Source organism: Onthophagus taurus, chromosome 1 (assembly GCF_036711975.1).
Source record: "Onthophagus taurus isolate NC chromosome 1, IU_Otau_3.0, whole genome shotgun sequence".
In the NCBI taxonomy this organism is placed as follows: Eukaryota; Metazoa; Arthropoda; class Insecta; order Coleoptera; family Scarabaeidae; genus Onthophagus; species Onthophagus taurus.
The window spans coordinates 34,738,748-34,757,160 of record NC_091966.1 but is presented as its reverse complement, the minus strand read 5'-3'; the positions used below and the strand labels follow the sequence as shown (position 1 = coordinate 34,757,160).

The 18,413-nt window shown below is 32.7% G+C and overlaps 2 protein-coding genes and 1 long non-coding RNA gene across 6 annotated transcripts; 1 reads left to right on the top strand and 2 right to left on the bottom strand.

The window, feature by feature from the left end:
* Window positions 1–937: 937 nt before the first annotated feature.
* Window positions 938–2,159, bottom strand: LOC111425730 (Cyclin-dependent kinase 7). The gene has a single exon (XM_023059957.2). It carries the CDS (start codon window positions 2,062–2,064, stop codon window positions 1,048–1,050), a length of 1,017 nt encoding a protein of 338 aa, XP_022915725.1. The 5' UTR covers window positions 2,065–2,159; the 3' UTR covers window positions 938–1,047.
* Window positions 2,160–2,731: 572 nt separating this feature from the next.
* LOC111425729 (short spindle 6) lies at window positions 2,732–12,745 on the top strand. 2 transcript variants are annotated; one of them, XM_023059955.2, is made up of 3 exons: window positions 2,732–3,108; window positions 7,369–7,719; window positions 8,310–12,745. In XM_023059955.2, exons 1-3 carry the CDS (start codon window positions 3,040–3,042, stop codon window positions 9,849–9,851), a joined length of 1,962 nt encoding a protein of 653 aa, XP_022915723.1. In that variant the 5' UTR covers window positions 2,732–3,039; the 3' UTR covers window positions 9,852–12,745. The 2 variants fall into 2 exon arrangements, with proteins under 2 accessions (XP_022915723.1, XP_022915724.1); XM_023059956.2 differs by lacking the exon at window positions 2,732–3,108 and adding an exon at window positions 6,835–7,283.
* Window positions 3,326–18,031, bottom strand: LOC111425732 (uncharacterized). 3 transcript variants are annotated; one of them, XR_002707727.2, is made up of 3 exons: window positions 17,927–18,031; window positions 6,507–6,542; window positions 3,326–6,382 (listed from the first exon to the last, which is right to left on the bottom strand). It is a non-coding gene; the product is annotated as an uncharacterized lncRNA (long non-coding RNA). The 3 variants fall into 3 exon arrangements; XR_002707726.2 differs by lacking the exon at window positions 17,927–18,031 and adding an exon at window positions 6,787–7,139; XR_002707725.2 differs by lacking the exon at window positions 17,927–18,031 and adding an exon at window positions 6,807–7,135.
* Between the last annotated feature and the right edge of the window lie 382 nt (window positions 18,032–18,413).

Sequence of the window (18,413 nt, the reverse complement as noted above, 5' to 3'; positions counted from 1 at the left end):
ATTATTAATTTCTTCTGCATTTTGCAACTCATGCGGCAGCACTTTTATTGATATTCAACCTTTTCAAGCTATTCCATAATAATTTTTTATTTTGTTGGCTTCTGACATACAAAAAATATGCTCTCTTTTCATTTCTTATTGCTGTGGTAGTATAATTACGCATTGACTTATAATAACTCCAATTGACCTGTGTATTGTCACGTTTAAACTGTGCTTTAGCCTGGTCACGCAACCGCATTAATAGTTTTACATTATTAGTTAACCAGGGAGCAGCAGGTTTTGTAAATCTGCATCTCTTTAATGGTGCATGAATATCAAATACATTAATGAGATTTCTCCCCAAAAAAGCAACTTTTTCGTCAACATCCCTCATATAAAAAATCAAATTAAAGGGCACTGTGTTCAAATCATGCAAAAAGCTCTGTTTATCAATATGCTTTAGTGTTCTAATTACCCTAAAAACAGGAGAAGACCTAGCCGCATCAACCCTTACATTACAAAAGATCAGAGATTTCACACCGTTACTATCCGTTACTTTACGGACACACTGTAAAATAGAAACCAGTTGAAAAGTACAAAATCAAACTTTAGATAATTTTCTTCAAAAATTTTTACACGAAACATCATTTTGACTCTAGTATTTGTGATTAAATTTATGCCATGACTTACAGAAACATCCTGTATAATCATAAAACGACTGACCAAGCGGATTCTGTGCTTGTGATGGCTGTTATCAGTGATAGTCATCAGTGATTCTGTGATAAAAATTGATAGGCACCAAACAATTTTTAATAGTTTGAGCCTATCTATTCTGAGAAGTCACATTTTTAGAGAGATGAAAACGAAAATCCCGTTTTTCTCAACATTGTTTATTTGTCGCTTAGTCAAGTGATGCATAACGCGGTCTAATTGTCAGAAATAAAATGTTTGAGAAAAACACTTTCTTAATTTTTAATATCAAAAATGTGTATTGAATTATATTTATACATTTAATTATTACTTAATCTAACCAAAGTTAATACGTATAAATATTTATAAATAACAAAATTAATAAAACAAGCGTTTAGATAATGAACCCCCTTCGATAGCATCAACGAGTTTTCTTTTCAAACTCGGTTTATCCTCACTTTTACGACGGATATTCTGCGGGAGAGGCAATTTAGGTCCATAAGTAGGAGCTGGTTTATTACTAAAAAACGGCATCTTTAACGTTTGAGTACAATCTAATCGATCGTTTGGATTTAAAACTAAAAGTCCCGAAATAACATCTAGTAAATCGTCGCCGGCGGCGGTAAAGATGTGTTTTAATGGAACTGCTTGACAAGGTTTAAATTCAACGAAATCGCTCAACGTTTTTAATCCAGGCCAATTTTCTTCTGTAGGACTTCCAAGAACTTGAAATATTTTTGTTAATTGATCTAAATCAGAATCGCCAGGTAAAAATGGAACTCGAAGCAATAATTCTGCAAGAATACAACCAACTGCCCACATATCAATGCATACACTGTATTGTTTAGCTCCAAATAAAAGTTCTGGGGCTCTGTACCATCTTGTAACCACTTGATGGGTATTTATTCGATTTGGGGAACCATAAAACTTAGCCAAACCAAAATCACCAATTTTTAAGACTCCATTTGAGTTAACAAGTAAATTATTTGGTTTTAAATCACGATGAAGTATCCAATTTAAATGTAAATATTCCAACCCTTGTAAAGTTTGTATCATATACGATTTTATATTAGCCGTGGTTAAAATTATCGTATTATCTTTAATAATTCCTTCTAAATCTGTATCCATAAAATCAAAAACTAAGGATACATTCGATACATGTCCAAACACATCTAATAACCCAATAAGATTCTTATGATTCAATTCCTGAAGGATTTTTATTTCCCTTAAAGCCGTTCTATTTATCCCATCTTGCGCATCAACCGAACTCCCTATTTTTATCTTTTTTACAGCTACTATCGTATCTGTTTCAATATCCCGGGCTTTATAGACAGTTGCAAATTGACCTTCACCTAAGAACTCGATTTTTTCATATCTGCGGAGTTTTGTTTCCATATTATTTTGGAAATTATGTATTAAAAAAAAATTTTATGGTTCTTTTCAGTTAAAACAACTTAACCTCAAAATTTGAAATCAATATCAATGAAGTTAGTTCAAAAACAAATGTCATATAATGTACCAATCATTAAAAATAAAAGTTATTTTATTTTATATTGATATTTTATGAAATGATAAATTTTCCTTGTATTAATTATTATTATTAAGTTTAAACGGATAAATAACTTTTTGTTGTAATTTTAAATAATTTCATGTTTTATTTTTTAAAATTATTAAAGTTTTACCAATACTACCAACATTAAAAGGTGACGTCTTTCAATTTTAAAATTTGAAAACGTCAAATTAGGAAATGTCAAACTTTTTAAGAATTATTTGTTAGAATGTAAGTACATTATGTTATAATACTTTTAATAAAGTAATATTAATAATTGTATTTGTAGGACGTACTAAGAACAATTAAAATTGTTTTGTTGTTAAAATATAACAATTAAATCATTTTAAGGTCTTCCAATAAGCATAAAAGCTTTATAACTATCAAATAACAACTCACAACCCTAAAAGTTCATTTATAAACAGATACCCCAAAAATAGATCACTTTAAAATAGATCATACCTCTTCCAAGACCCTTTCAATCGAAAAATAACTTATCCCCCCTTTTTAAACCATGTCCTTTTTCAGTTTATAAAATTTGTCGTAGAACCGGGTCTATTATCTATGTTTAACATGACCTCTTTCCATCGAAGGATCAACCGTTTTAAAAATATGGCGGACGGCGTCGCGACGGCGCGGCGTCGGGTCTGCCTTATCGAACAGCTGTTCCTCCCCCAATATGGTGTTGTTCGCACAATAAACGGACTCAATTTTCCACGGTCGCAAAGAGAAAAGAAACGGAGCGACGCGAAAATGTAGTGTTTCACGACGGTTTTTTAAAGTTAACGGATTTTTTTCTTTTGGATTGAAAACCAAGTACGATGAGGAGGCAACAAAATCAAGGCCAATTGCAAATTGAACAAAGCGACGACGATTGTACTTCATCTCCAGTAAGTTAAAGATATATATTTTTTTATTTTTGACTGAAATTATGGAAAACTTATGAATAAAGTTATTTTAAATTGAGTTCAAAGAATTCAATTTTCTGATATGGCTTTCGAAGGTGCTTTAATTTGTTTGGTGGATATTTAATGCAAAGAAGGTATTGATTAATCGTTTTAAGAGAGTTTTTTTAGATAAATTAACAATTCTCATAAATAAATTAGATATGAGAAAGAAAATAAACTTTATTTATCCTTTTGACAACAACAACAAAGAATTTAACAATAATTATAAATAAAAAGAAATAGAGTGTGTTTATTAATGTTTATTACGTGATTGGGTCGTAATGATGGAAGTTTTTAAGACGTTTAATTGCATTAACTGTATTTATGAGGTAAGGGTTGTAAGCGGAAGTGAATAGGGGATTTCGGTGAAACTGTTTATTAGCTGTGACGATTCATTTAATTTTTCGAAAACGTCCAGATGGTACCTATTTCTTATGAAGGTGCATATGTTTGTAGCGATATTCCTCGATTTCAGTAGTAATTCTCAGACTTTTACTTGTTAATGCTAGCCAGGTATACAATAACAGTGGATCGATTACTTTACTATTGTGGAAGAAGAAGGACAATTGATTAGAAGAAAAGAAATGAAGAATTATTTTAGAAAAGCGGCTATAAATTTCTAACTGATGATTGGATATCTAAATCATGTGATACGATGTGCAATCAAATGCTACAATATCTGAATACGATGATCAACTCAACTATGAACTAAAAAGATTTTTCCTAATATTAGCTTACACTTTGATAATCCAGAAAGCAAACTCCAATGCCCTACACGTGACATCATTGCAGCTATCAACAGCTATCAAAGCGAAAAACTCAGTGTTGGTGAGAACAAATGAGTTGGCAAAATCCTTCTGGCATAAGTAAACATGCTCTGCGCATTTTACGTTTGGCAAACACAATTGGGAACAAATAGGAATATAACTAGAGAAAATTTATATCCATCAATATAACCAAGGAACTGCGCAAAACAGATTGATTTAAAATCTCATAGTAGTGATGTTATTCAAACTTTATCTATACACCAGAAAGAACTAATAGATAATAATGGTTGAATCATCATCCCGATTTGAGAACTTATAAACTTTTGAAAATATATACTAAATCTATTGGTGATGAGTTTAATCTTGGTATCTACGGTTGTGAACTTCTTCATAAATTTCTATAAGCAATAGATAACGATGAAAAGACTCATACAAGAAGCTTTCTACACTCTGTCCACGAAAAATTTTGCAATTGTGCACTGCAATACAGTTTAACAATTTCCATTTTACAAAATTGCAAGTATACAATCATCTCCTACCGCCGGAGGAGATGCCTGAAGAGTTGTCTAAGGTTGGTCTAAATAGATTGACATGCTTAAACGCAAAATTTACGTGGCTGTACCTTTAGGGTTAGGTACTTAGTGTGTCGGCGTTTTTAGATTCAAAAACCAAGCCGCGTACAAGTTTTTTTACTGCGCAGATAGGTCCTAATGCAACCTTTGCCTATAAAACTGTAAGTTAAGATCTTAATTGAATTTGTTGTCATCTCGGTTCTACCGTTTGCTCTTACTAAAATCCTCGTATAGTAATCAACGGCTACCACATTTTCCCATGGACTGTGTATATAGTACGTTTAACATAGATGTTATTCTGGATTTTGTTCACCATTGCAGTCTTCATGTAGCCAACGCTCTGTAGCAGTACTTACGTGTGTGGCTCAAATTTCGCAAGCTGTGCCTCTAATTCTTTTATACTATGCTTTTATATTACTTTAAATTCCTACTATATCAGAACAATCGTGATTACCCGAATAAGGAGCAGATTCAAGGTTGCAAAATTGGTACCCATCAATTTTGCTGTATTTTTTGGTTGTGGTGATTTGAGAATGTGAGGAATGGAAATGTACAATGTATAGCAAAAAGGCGCCCTTCCATTTGTTGCCGCTACAATAGAAAACGTCAACACACAATATCTCTACGTAATTTCTTATGGCCTGCACACACAGATTCTTGGCAATAACTAATTTATAATCGTAAACATACTGCAAGATATGCTGGCTTTAGAACAAGTCAACATATCTCGAATATGTGGATGCACAAATCGATCATGACTGCAAACTAAACCTCACTTTCAATAACTAACTTAAGTATCACATAAGGATTGAACCTTTAGTTATTGACATATGTATATGGCAACGTCGGCAGACTCTGACTCTTCATCTCAGCGTTGCTCAATTCAAACATTTGCTTGATATGGGAAAAATTACAGGAATTATATTATTATAATTGTATTTGAAGAAGAGATGTATGCGAGATAGAACTTTAGTTTTATGTATGGGAGGGAATATTGAAACAGGATTTCCGCAAGAATTCATAATAAGGTTGAATATAAATCTTGAAGTAAATGTTATATTTTATTGGCTATCACTCACAGACCGGAATTGGAGAAAACAACAGAGGTAATGAGCAGGAGAAAGTGAATGGAAATGAATTAAATGAATTGTATGTGAAGAAGAGATGTATGTGAGGTAGAACTTTAGTTTTGTCTTTAGGAAGAGAGCGGTGAATCATGGTGAAGACTGCTAAGGGTTAGGTCTTTTGAAAATTTGTTATTATTGTAGAAGCGTTTCAAAATTTTAGCTTATTTGCCAGCCGTCAGAAAATGTATCGCATGTGAAGAAAAAATGAATGCACGGTAGACAGCTGTGCAAAATATGATGGAGGATGTTTTTAAGAGGTGGATGTTGGGGATATTTGTTCATATTGCCAAAGAGTTTGATAAGCTTTGTTAGGTTGACATCTTCTGTAGGGTGCGAAATACAGGAGTTCCTCGCCTTTTTTTACCATATTTTCAAACATCATCTTAGTGATAGGTAATTCGTCTTGGGATAAATGTTGAAGTAAATGATGTATTGGCTATCACTCACAGAACGGAATTGGAGAGAACGACAACGGAGATAATGAGCAGGAGTGAGGTAAAATGATGGATGTGGTAGTAACAAATTCGTAACTTTTCAACATTTGAGTTTAGAGTTCTCCCATAGCTAAATTTTCGGTATGTGGAAGGAAGATTATGACAATTGCTGAGAGGAGTTTTGGACTACTCGTGAAGAGGATAATTTGCGATGGATTTTTTATATAAATGAACATGTACTGAGTCGAGATTGGCCCTTTGTCGATGTTATTGCATTGGAAAGTTTCAAACGATGCTATCAAGTATCACCGGTAAACCTACGACAAATAAAAGATTAACCTGGTCGAGATAAATAGTGTAAATTGGCATTAACAGAACAGGAGGAATCGATTAAAAGCAATGATTGGTTTAAGTTATGTTTGTATTAATATTTGTACTTACCAGATTTTTTTATGAAAATCCACGCAAATTCGAATGCTGAAACAACAATAAATAAATAAATTAAGTTACAATTATAATTAGTCCATTTATAAGATTTTATTTTTTAAACCTAACATTTATCTATTTGCAACGAGAAATGAAATTGTTTAATCAGCAAAACAATATTTCAAGGTTAAAAAATAAATTTGTCTAGAAGTAATTTCGTTTTAAGAAATAAAAAGTTTTTAACGTTATTATAATAATCACTCGTTAATTTATTGCAAAATCGATTCGAGGTTACCTAGAACTACGTAAACCCACATTTTTTCCACAACAGACAAAACAGACAGTCCACGTCGTTCGACGCGTTTAAAATCATAGAAACTCAACAGCAGACCTAACATAATTTAACTTGTTTTATGGACATCTTCCTTATTCGCGGTGTTATAATTTCAATTTAATATTCAGTACACGTTCATCTTGTGTCTTTAACCGTATTTATTTTTGTATTTTTTTTTATTGTTATTGTTTAATTGTGTCACTAAATGCGCGTGTGCTTCAACGTGTTACTTTATGTTAAATTTAACATTCGGTTTTTCCGTTAGTACTCGATAGCCGTTAGTTACAAGTGGATGTTGAAACAAGAAAAAAATTGTTGTTGCATTCGCTCTATTCAAGGTGAATGTCGTATGGCTTTTAAACAAAAAAGAAATAAAAATTAATAACAACACAAATAACACGTGAAAAACTTGTTTTTTATAATGTAAAATGAATGATTCTGATGATTTAGATACAAATGTAAGTTAAAATTAAAAAAGAATTAAAATAAGCCAAAATTAAAATAGTAAAGAATGTTTTAATGATGCTTTTTTGTTTGTTTTAGTCCCAAATTCTTGAACGAGTGCAATCGGATCGCGTAACCGTAACGAAACCTGAAGAGGATCGAAGAAGACGGACAATAATCGTCGAAAAGAAAAACGGTTCGTATGGATTCACGCTGCAAAGTTACGGAATTCACTACAAAAAAGAGCAAGAAATTGAAATGATTACCTATGTCGATTACGTTGATTATGACGGACCGGCTTATCGGGCTGGTATGCGAGAAGGTGACGTTATTTTATCCATCAATGGAACCGATATGGAAAAAGCCGACCATAAAACATTAGTTAATTTCATAAAAAATTGTGATTCGCGAATGAGAATGGTAGTGTTATTTGAAGATTGCGTTCGCAAGGTAAATAAAAAACATCTAAAGGTCAATTTAATTTTTTTTCAAATTGGAATAAATCCATAGCATTAGAACTAACACTAGATTTAGACCTAGAAATATTCAGGTTTAGCCGCACGTCTCTCAAGACGGCTAAACCCGAATGATTCTAGTTCTAGGTCTTGTGTTAGTTCTAGTGATAGTGCTAGTGCAATACTAGAACTAACACTAAATTGAGAACTAAAAATATTCGGATTTAGCCTCACGTCTCTCAAGATGGCTAAACCCGAATGTTTCTAGTTCTAAGTCTAGAGTTACTTCTGGTTTAATAAAAACATACAACAATCTAGCACTAAACAACAAATAAAACTAGAATTAACACTAGACCTAGAACTAGAAAGTTTCGGATTTAGTCGGACGTCTCTTAAGATGGCTAAACCCGAATGTTTCTAGTTCTAAATCTAGTGTTAGTTCTAATGCTAGTGTTAGGTCTAGTTTTATATCATTCAACGTTAGATATTTGTATATTATTCATTGAACTAAAACTAGAACTATGTTTTATTGCGTCGAGGTTTTACTGTAATTTAATTTTTATTTAAATTTATTTTTATTTTTAGGTCGAGCTTCATATGAGATACATCCAACTTCAAAGAATCCTACAAAGCAAAATGGCCGAGTTAGAAAAATTATGTTTAAGAGAGCGCCAATTATTAGAAGGAAAATGGAAAACACACAGTTTACCAGCAAGAAAAAAGCAAACGAAATCAACGGGAGATCCAACAACACCAACTCAAGTAACTTATTCTTACTGCCGACCAACAGTTTCCACCGAAGACGTCGCTAAAGTTCAACAACAAAAACAACACGCACCTCCAACGTTAATTTTTGCCTATCAATATTTAGACCCGCATTACCGTTACATGTTACAACCATCAACAAGTTCAAGCGGTGAATATTTATTGACGTTTGAACAACCTCGTTATGCGGAACAACATTTTATGGCTGTTCGAAATAGTTGCGAAAAACAACAAAAAATTAATCAACAACAAATTAATCAGGTTAATGTGAAACCGAGAAAATCCCAAGAACCACAACAATGCCATTCTTACGCCGGACATTTATGTAATCCTTGTATTCAACCAAATAGTAACGGTGACAACACGAGTTTAGAAGCGTATGATTTAGCGAGTCCTTGTTGCGATCCTCATTGTGTTCCAAGCGCACGGAGGCGTTCAAGAAATCATAAAGAGCATAGAAAAAGAGATTCTCGAACAGAAGAAACTCAAACAGATCCGCAAGAACAACATCAAAGACAACCACCAAGAAGACCGCATTCAACTTCTTCTTCGCAAACTCAAACGCATTCAATCCCAAGAAGATATTTGCAATTTGGTGCTGGATTAGTAAGTCAATGTAGTTTACATTCGTGTACTTCAAGTGAATTAAGTGGAATTGCCCCAACAACAACTGGGGAAAGTTCCGGGAGTTACACAACATCTTTAAGTACGGATACTTTGTATTGGGATGGTTCTTGTGAAATGAATTCAAGACAGGTTAGTATTAAAAATAAACATGATCATCAAAGATATCATCAACAATCACCACATCAACAACAACAACAACACCAACAACATCCATCACATCAACAACAACATGAAACAACAACTTATATCCAATATAACCCGGTTAAACCAAAATCTTGGGATAATTTAACCACGAAAGCTTTTGGCGGTTACGGTTTTGGTTATGGTTACTTAGATACGACGAAAAAAAATCATAGAACACCAAGCGTTAGTAGTAGTAATAGTACTTCCAAAGGACAATACGGTCGAATTTCCAGCGGCAACGAGAAACAAAATAATTCTTCCCAAACTCAACCTCAATACACTCCACACACTCATCGAAGATATTTTCAAGCGACCAAATCAACAGAAAGCCTTTTATCCGTGCCGAAATATTCAAACGAACCACTATCGGATAGTAGCGCTGAAGGCATTGATAATATTTCACCTAGTCCAGATACCAAAGAAAATAATCGTTTCTTCCAAAGCCCGAGGCAAAGTGTCGCTAGTCCCACCGATCCTAATTTCGGATATTATAGTGCTAGAAGAACCCAAAGGAATATTGTTACAACTAGTTCAGAAGCAACACGACTTTAAATTTCGATTAAAAACAATTATTTGATACCCGATTTCATAAATATATTTAAAAAAAAGTATTAAATGCAGTTATTTTACAGATAAAGTAATAATTTTAGGTTTAACATTTCATTTTGACGTTTAAAATGATGAATCATTAATGTAGACGTCATGTAAAATGTCATTTACCCATTTCATAAAGAATTAACCTTTCAGTATGCGCGCTTACACAATCTCAGGCGGAGGACTGTGAGTCTGCAATTACTAATAGAAATGATCGTCGGGCAAAAAATAGCATTATAACTTAAGCCGTAACCCAAATATTTCTAGTTCTAGGTCTAGTGTTAGTTCTAGTTTTAGTTCATTAATAATACACACCTATCTAGCGCAGGATAACGACTAAAATTAGAGATAACACTAGCACTAGAACTAACATTGTACCTAGAACTAGAAACATTCGGGTTTACCCGTACGTCTCTTAAGACGGCTAATCCCGAATGTATCTAGTTATCTACCTAACACAATATCAACTGAAACCAGAACTAACACCAGACCTAGAATTACAAAGTTTCGAGTTTAAACAGGTTTTTATTTATCTTATATTAATAGTTATTAGAATTGGTATTATTGCCTATTAACAATATTGAAGTGTTCTATTCATTTAAATATTGTCATTTGAAACAGCTAGCTAATAGAAGATGGTGCTAGTGCGAAGTTAGAAATTTTGCGTGTACTGAAAGGTTAAGACAACAGAAATGATGTCTTCAGGAAAATGTTAATTGATTTGTGAAAGAAATAATATGATGGTTCTGAATTTGTTCTTTATATTGAAACCTACATACATATTTTGATAAAAGATACATTTTTTTACGCTTTAAATGTCAATTTGATGTTTGGAAGATCTATTTAAAGTTATCACTTTTGCCATTTCAACTCTGTCATTTAGACGTTAACAATGATTTTGATTTCTGAAACGAAATTTTTAAGCTGAAAATATCAATTTGAGTTTTGTAATATGTTTTTAACCACTTTAAACGTCATTTTTGACATTACAAATGTCATATCTGAAATGTTTAAAATGTCATCTTGACGTTTGAAATGTCATTTTTTTTATAATTTCCGTTATTATAGAGTTTTTTTATTTTGTCTTTATGAAATAGGGTCTAAAAATATTTCATTGTGTACCAAAGAGTTAAAAGTGATTAGTATTATTGTTCTAAAAAAAAGTTACCGAGCACAACGTTTAAAAATAGACAATAAGTTGTCGGAGATAAAGTGAGTTTTTTTAAAGATTTTTTAAAGAATATTTTGTCGGTGTTAATTTATACATATATGTGTACAAGGTGTTTTTAATCAGGGTTTAAAAATTGGATATGTACGGAAATAAGTCTACAAATCAACCGTTTATGAAAAAACAACGAATCTATTCAAATAACAGACCAAATTTGCTTTCGAGGTTGCAAGGTATTATAGTGTTTCTGTATTGTGTTGATTTTTCATTTTTGAATATAATTATTCAAATGAAATTATTATCGAAAAAAGAAATGGTCTATTCTAATTCTAATTTATCTGGCAATAGCAAAATTTTCATTTATTGGTGGTATAAAAGGTATACAGTGTGTAGTATATAGGGTAAATTACGTTCATAAGTTTTTGTGCAAAGCATACAATCCAAATTTATCATAGTTTATAGTTTTTGGACTAATTTTTTATGAATTTGACTAAATGAAATGGTATTTAATATCAACATGTTTTGTTCGCCTTGACTTTTTAAAGCTGGTTTGTCTTTATCCTTAGCCAACTTGCTGTTCCATTCCCCCATAATTTCCTCCACTATGCATGGCAGTCGGGTTTTCTTATGTTGCCCATGTAGACATTCTCTTTTTGGCGCTTCAATGGAGACGGTTCTATATGCACCAGTGATTCTTAACAATACTTTTCTCTGTATTTTTGTCAATCTCACATGTTTTTTAGTTTCAAACGCATTACTTCACGCTTTACAGGCGTATAACATTTGCAAAAATACATCTGAGCCAATCAACTTTCTGCATTCCTTTCTTGGTCCATAAGTAGAACGGAATTCGGTGTAGAGAGATTCCATCCGAGATCCTTCCCCATCATTACACCCTTTCATCTTCATTTCTATTGTTTCTTCGCTCGCCTACTACTCCATCTTATTTATTACACTCATTAGTTCTTATTGTGCTCTCCTTTTTATTTCAGTTTCGTCCCATCCAGTTATGACAATCGCCATGTCGTCCGCGTATGCTACAATCTTAACATTTTCTTCGTTTAGGTACATGCGACCTCAGTGTTTCGTTGAAATAAATAGTTTTTAACTACGTTAACCAACTGTGATGAGATGCGTTTTATTTATCATATTCTCTTTTGTACTTTTGTTTCATAATATAAGTAATTCTTAATCATTGAACATCGAGAAACGTTTCATCGTTAATCCGACCGTACATAAACACCATATCTATCATTTTAGCAACTAAATACATAATCATTGTAATTATTACAACAGCCGACTGTTTACTGTTAAGCAGTCGAATATGTCATTGATATGCAATCAGTGACGCTTGATGATGATAAACGATTGATTTGCGAACATGGTTACCTTATTTCCGACCATATTATGTATCATTAAAATCTGGTATCTTTGTTTCAAAACATCTCGTACAGATATTTTTTTGAGATGAGGTTGTACCGAATTATACTATGCAAGTTTTTTCTAGAAGACTTTTTTATTTTGATAAGAAAATATTTGATATAGATGTTTCGTAGATGAATCTTTTGTATGCGCTTCGGATCACCGACGAAAAAAGATTAAAATAAAAAAGTGTGTGTCTTTATTATGATTTGTTTTTTATACGCCGTTTATATGATAATTAATAATAAATTATTACAAGGTGTACTAATTACTTTTTTTGACCTTTCTAAACACAAATTTAATTTCAAAAGGTAAGACTTTTAGGTTTTACAATTTATTTTCACAATATACCGGGTGTCCCTCAAAAGTGATGGGGGTGAGCCACTTTTGAGGGACACCGGTATAGTGCGTTCGTGAACATTTACATTGAGTGGACAAGTAAATAGAAAATTGTCGATATTGGATTACCCAAAATCCACATTGAGCAATAGTGTCGCACACCAAAAAATCAATGTATGGTGCAGAATAGTACAGGATACTCTCCTGGGCCCTTACTTTGAGGAAACCTTAACTGGAGAGAGATATTTAAATTTTTTACAAAACCCCATCTCATTCCTTCCATAACGGCAAGATTTCCCAATAATGTTGCTCAACTCAATTCCAACGGCAGTTATTTCCCCAACAAGATGGCGCCCAATCACTATGCCGATTCGGAGAAGGCCAATTGTGGCTTGCAAGATAATCAAATTTAACTCCACTGAACTTCTTCCTTTCTCTGAAGTGTAAAGTTTACTCCACTAGACCAAACACTTTGGATGAACTGAAATTCAGAGTCTGAGAAGGAGTTCAGCGAATAACTCTTGATATGTTAGGGAATTGTCAAGAATTTAAAAATTGTTTAGGTTACTGTCTAGCTGCCCGGTATACATAATTTGGACATTTAACTTAATTTTAATTTTTTATTTATTCATTTTATTTTATTTGTTGTATTTCATTAAAGCGATTGTTACTCATGACTAGACCTGTTTCAGGGATTTTTCCATAAACCGTTTATAATGTTTTATCACCTATATTTTCTCTCCTATATTATTAAGTATATTGACAGATTAGGGATTTGTATGTAATTTTCTTAATACTCTCCCACTTTAGAGCGGGGTTGGGCTTGGTTGGCTTAGGTTGGATTGGATTGAATTGGGTTTGGGTTGGGTATATACATATGTAAATGTATGCTGGTAGATACCAAGTTTATTTTGAAGACGATAAATATATTAATTTATTTGGTAAATAAAATTAATTACCACAACTCCAAATCACTGTCAACACCTACAACTAAGAAAAACGAATAGCTATAACTACGTTCGAAATGTTATTTACATGTAAAGATTCAAAAACTTCCCTTGGTTAAAGGGAACTAATTATGACGTTATTTTCTATTTGTGGTGACTCAACAAGTGTCTACTTAGGTCCTATACAACTTTCTTGAAATATAGATAGTGTTATATGTAGAATTATTTAAAGTTAGACTATTATTAATGAGTTAAAGGTGACTGACCCAAATAATTTGATTTCTAAATAGTGGAGTTTGGACATAAGTTTATGATTAAACCTCGTACTCCTTGTACGTATGAACGTTTTATTAATATAGGTCAGTATAGTATTGTTGGTCTATAGAAAAAAGTGTATAGACCATCCTATCTCTCTGATATCACTTTATTCGGTTATATAGCATATAAACTGAGCTGGAAAGTTTATTTATCATGACTTCTTTACTTTTTATCATTTCTCCGTGTTTTTTTGTAGTTTAAATAAGAATGATATTACTTGAAAATATTTAAGCGTTGTATGAAATGTATACAGGATCTAAAAGATAACCATTTTGATGGGTATTAAGTTGAATATGAATATTTTCCATTGTCAAAGAGAATTTATATTAGTGCATACAAACGATTCTAAAAATCTTCTAAATAATAGCTTTCAAGCATCCTTTTTAACTCTGTTCAACGTATCCAGCATTGGATTGGCCGTCTACACTATTCCAGTGGCGTTGGAATGAGCGAATTGGAGTGAAAAAGTAAAAAGTCACTGGACTAGGTTGCTCACAGGATAGAGTGTAGTCCAGTACCGGTTCACATTATTCCAGTGAAATTCTACAACTGCAGGAATAATGTGAACAGAACACTTCAAATTAAACACTTCTTCGTAAGAGGTGTGTAATAAGATAAAATAATTTAAAAATGCATCTTATTCTTACAGTGAGATTACACACTGTCTTCTAAAAGGAAATAATGTCTCATTTATACAGACGTATTCTTTTAGAACAATTGGTTTCTGGAAATTTTATATCATAAGTTTTTGTTGACATGTCACGATTTCAGTTTTACCAACAGGAATGAATGTACAGAACCATATATGCAAATTAAAATCCCAATAAAAATTGCCATCTCTTGGTATTTGTATCATATCATTCATGAATTCTTGACTTTATTGGTTAGTAATGTTTTTCTCAAACGGTCACTTGAAATGGTGGTCATGGAAGCATTTCTATTGGCACGGTCGTACATAAACACCATATCGCCCATTTCAGCATTTGAATACAAGACCATAGCAATCGCTTCCACTTCAGGTTTCGCGAAGTCAAATTACTGGAGTTTGGTTATTTCGTAATTTGAACGAAAGTCAAAGCAAACGCGGCATAAACGTTTTGTAATTGAATAACTTAAACCAACCGGAAGCAATGGAAACATCATACTACTTTCAAAAAGACACAGCTTCATACTGTATAGACTTTCCAAGTATCAAATCTGTAGTATAGTTAAAAGAAAAAACGGAGAGTCCCAAAAAATGTGAACATTCTGTATCTCGAAAATGGTTGCTTTGCGGACTTATTTTCGACTGTAGTACTACCCCTATAAATATTTAAACATTGTTTTAAAACGCCTGTATACAACGATTGGCAGAGGGAAAAATATGCAATCCTTAATGACTGCCGAGACACATTATTACTCAAAACCCGCAGAAAATAAACGCTACCACTGAGCTTCCCACAAACCGCGCTCATGTGTTGCTCCCAAGTCAACGAAGAATCAAGATAAACACCCAAAAATCTTACACTACTTGGATTAATATTAAACTGCTTTCGAAGTGTGAACGTTGATAAAACTGTTTTATCTTCATTCAGGCTCAATTTGTTCATTGCAAACCATAGCTCGGCATTAGTCTTCGATGAATCAGCTAAATCACAAGCAGTCTGAGAATCCTTGCTTTTAGTGATTAAAGTGGTGTCGTCTGCATACATGATTACGGACGCACCGGATTAAGAAAAGAAGAGGTCCCAGGATTGACCCCTGAGGAATCCCGATATTAACCATCATTTTCTTAGATAATTTACTATGACTGTTTACAATTTGTTCTATTAGTTAAATAATATTAGTTAATAATAAAGTTTTTATTAAAGTAACGCTTCCAGAATCGAAGTTATATTTAGCTAATTTCTTTAGTAATAGATCATGTTGTACACAATCGAAAGCCTTACTTAGATCGCAAAAAATAGCTGTCAAGTACTCTCCATCCTCAAAACCTATTAACACATTTTCAACAAAATCAATTATAACGTGTGTTCCTAGTCTAAACCTAAATTGGGATGGAGTGAATAGATTATTTTCTTCAAAATACCTAGTTATTGGGAATTTCAATACTTTTTCAAAGATCTTAGATACAATAGGTAACAGTGATCTTGGTCTGTAGTTTTAAATATTTTCAGGATTTCCCTTTTTATACACGGGATGCCCTCCCGAATACATACATTTATGGGGTCATATGAAACAAATTGTCTATCAAGTGGAAATTAACACACGAGAGCAGTTATTAAACAGAATACAAATGGCTGCTACTGAAATAAGAAATCAACCAGACATTTTAATTCGACTGAAGAACTCTTTAATTCGTCGTTGTGAAGCATGTATTCTAGCAGAAGGAGGCTATTTTGAACAATATTTGTAATATTTATGTGTTTTAAAAAAAATGTAACTGTTATTATGATATAAAAATTAAAACTTTAAAGTGTTATAATTTCATAAATAATTGAAATAGGGCATATGATCATTAACATTTTTTTTGGTAACTCTATTACCTATCATATGTCAAAGTTTGATGGTGAGCTAATAAATCACCCGGTATTAGGTGGAACATTTGGATCTTCTATGTAGAAATGTAAAATATTTAAATTTAAGATTAGTTAGCATTCAAATAATTAAGTTAGCAATGATAATATCCACATGATAAGACCTATTTTTAGTGTTTCTATGTGTGGTTTTGCTAACTATAATTGGATTAAATTGGTCATATAAAATTTAAGCATTAATATATAAAATTTAAAAAAAAAGGTAAATTAATTAATAATAATTTGCGATATTCAATAAACAAATAATAAATTTAAATCTCAAAATCGATTTGAATGCGAATAAATAAACGAGGTGGGTTAAAATTTTGTATTTGCGTGTACAACAAAAGTTTACAAATTAAAATAATATTAATCAATAATTGCGGAGTGAACCGGATATATAATCATCGCGAGAGTTCAATTAATTTTATTACATATCTCTAGAATATGTACAGTTTTGAAAACGTGCGTTTCAAGTGACGCGCGCGCACAAAATACTTCCAACATCGGAGACACCGATGAAAAATCGAAATTAAAATACTCAAAAAAAATATATATATATTTTATATATAATTTTTTTGATACGTCCTACGTACGGAACTGTGCTTTGTCGAACGGACAAAATAATTCGGGATAGAGTAACGGACAGAGATGACACTATAGAAAGGCGAAACGGGAACCGCGTAAGGGAAAATAAGTTTTGAAACGAGGAGAACCAACGAGTACCACCGCTGTGCCGCTCTCGCTTCACTTTTCAAGTCCGTTGTAGTGGCCCCACTGGTGTGGTAAATTGTATTCGTGTGTGTGTATGTGTTCTAGACGTTTGTGTGGTACACGCGTTTTGATCACGTTAAAAATATCAAAAAAAAATTTTCCGGAAAATTTGATAAGCGCGCGAAAAATTATACGGGATTCGATGTGGCAATGTCAAAAAGAAATGCCGTATCGTATGTAAAACCGGAGGAACCCTCGTTTCTACGGAAAATCAAACAGCAAATAGGTTACAAGGAAGGCCCCACGGTTGACACAAAAGTAGGTTATGTTAGAACGTACTCGAGAACAGTATTATTTAAAACCCCTTTACTTTTATCGATAGCGTGCTGCGTTGGATCCCGTTTTAAACGAAGATTTAGAAGACGGCGAAGACGAAAAACCCACCGTTGTAGTCTTAAAACCCGGAGATTTGACACAAGAAGAAGCCAACTCTATCACTCAACAACTTCATAAAGGTTAGCTTTTTACCACCAAAATTTCTATGCGATTTCCAATTTAAAAGGTACTTACTACGTAATCCGCACGAAAACACCGGTATTATTTATTAATTTCCGCCGGAAAATCCGAATTTACGTTTTTAAGAAAAACGTCAGGTTCTTTGACGTAACGGTGTGCGCATGCGCGCTCTGCAGGGGCAATTACGAATTAAAAGCCCGCGACGATTTTAAAATTCCTAACTTCACCTATATTTACATGAAATCACCCCATAAATTTATTAATTTATTTAGATAAATTCATATTCGTTATAGCTTTTTAAGCTTTTCGACGAAAAATTACTTTTACGAGACTTTAACCGTTTATGAATTATTAAAAAGAGATAAATAATAAGTTAAAGAGAGATGAAAAATTTTATAGTCACGTGATCTAGTTTAGGTTTGTAGTGATGGGGTCTCCCCCCGCAACGGAGAAATGGTTTCGTCCACTTTATTTATGTACAGTTAATTCAAAAAAAAATTCATTTATGTTAAAAAAAAAATTAAATCGATTTTGACCGAAA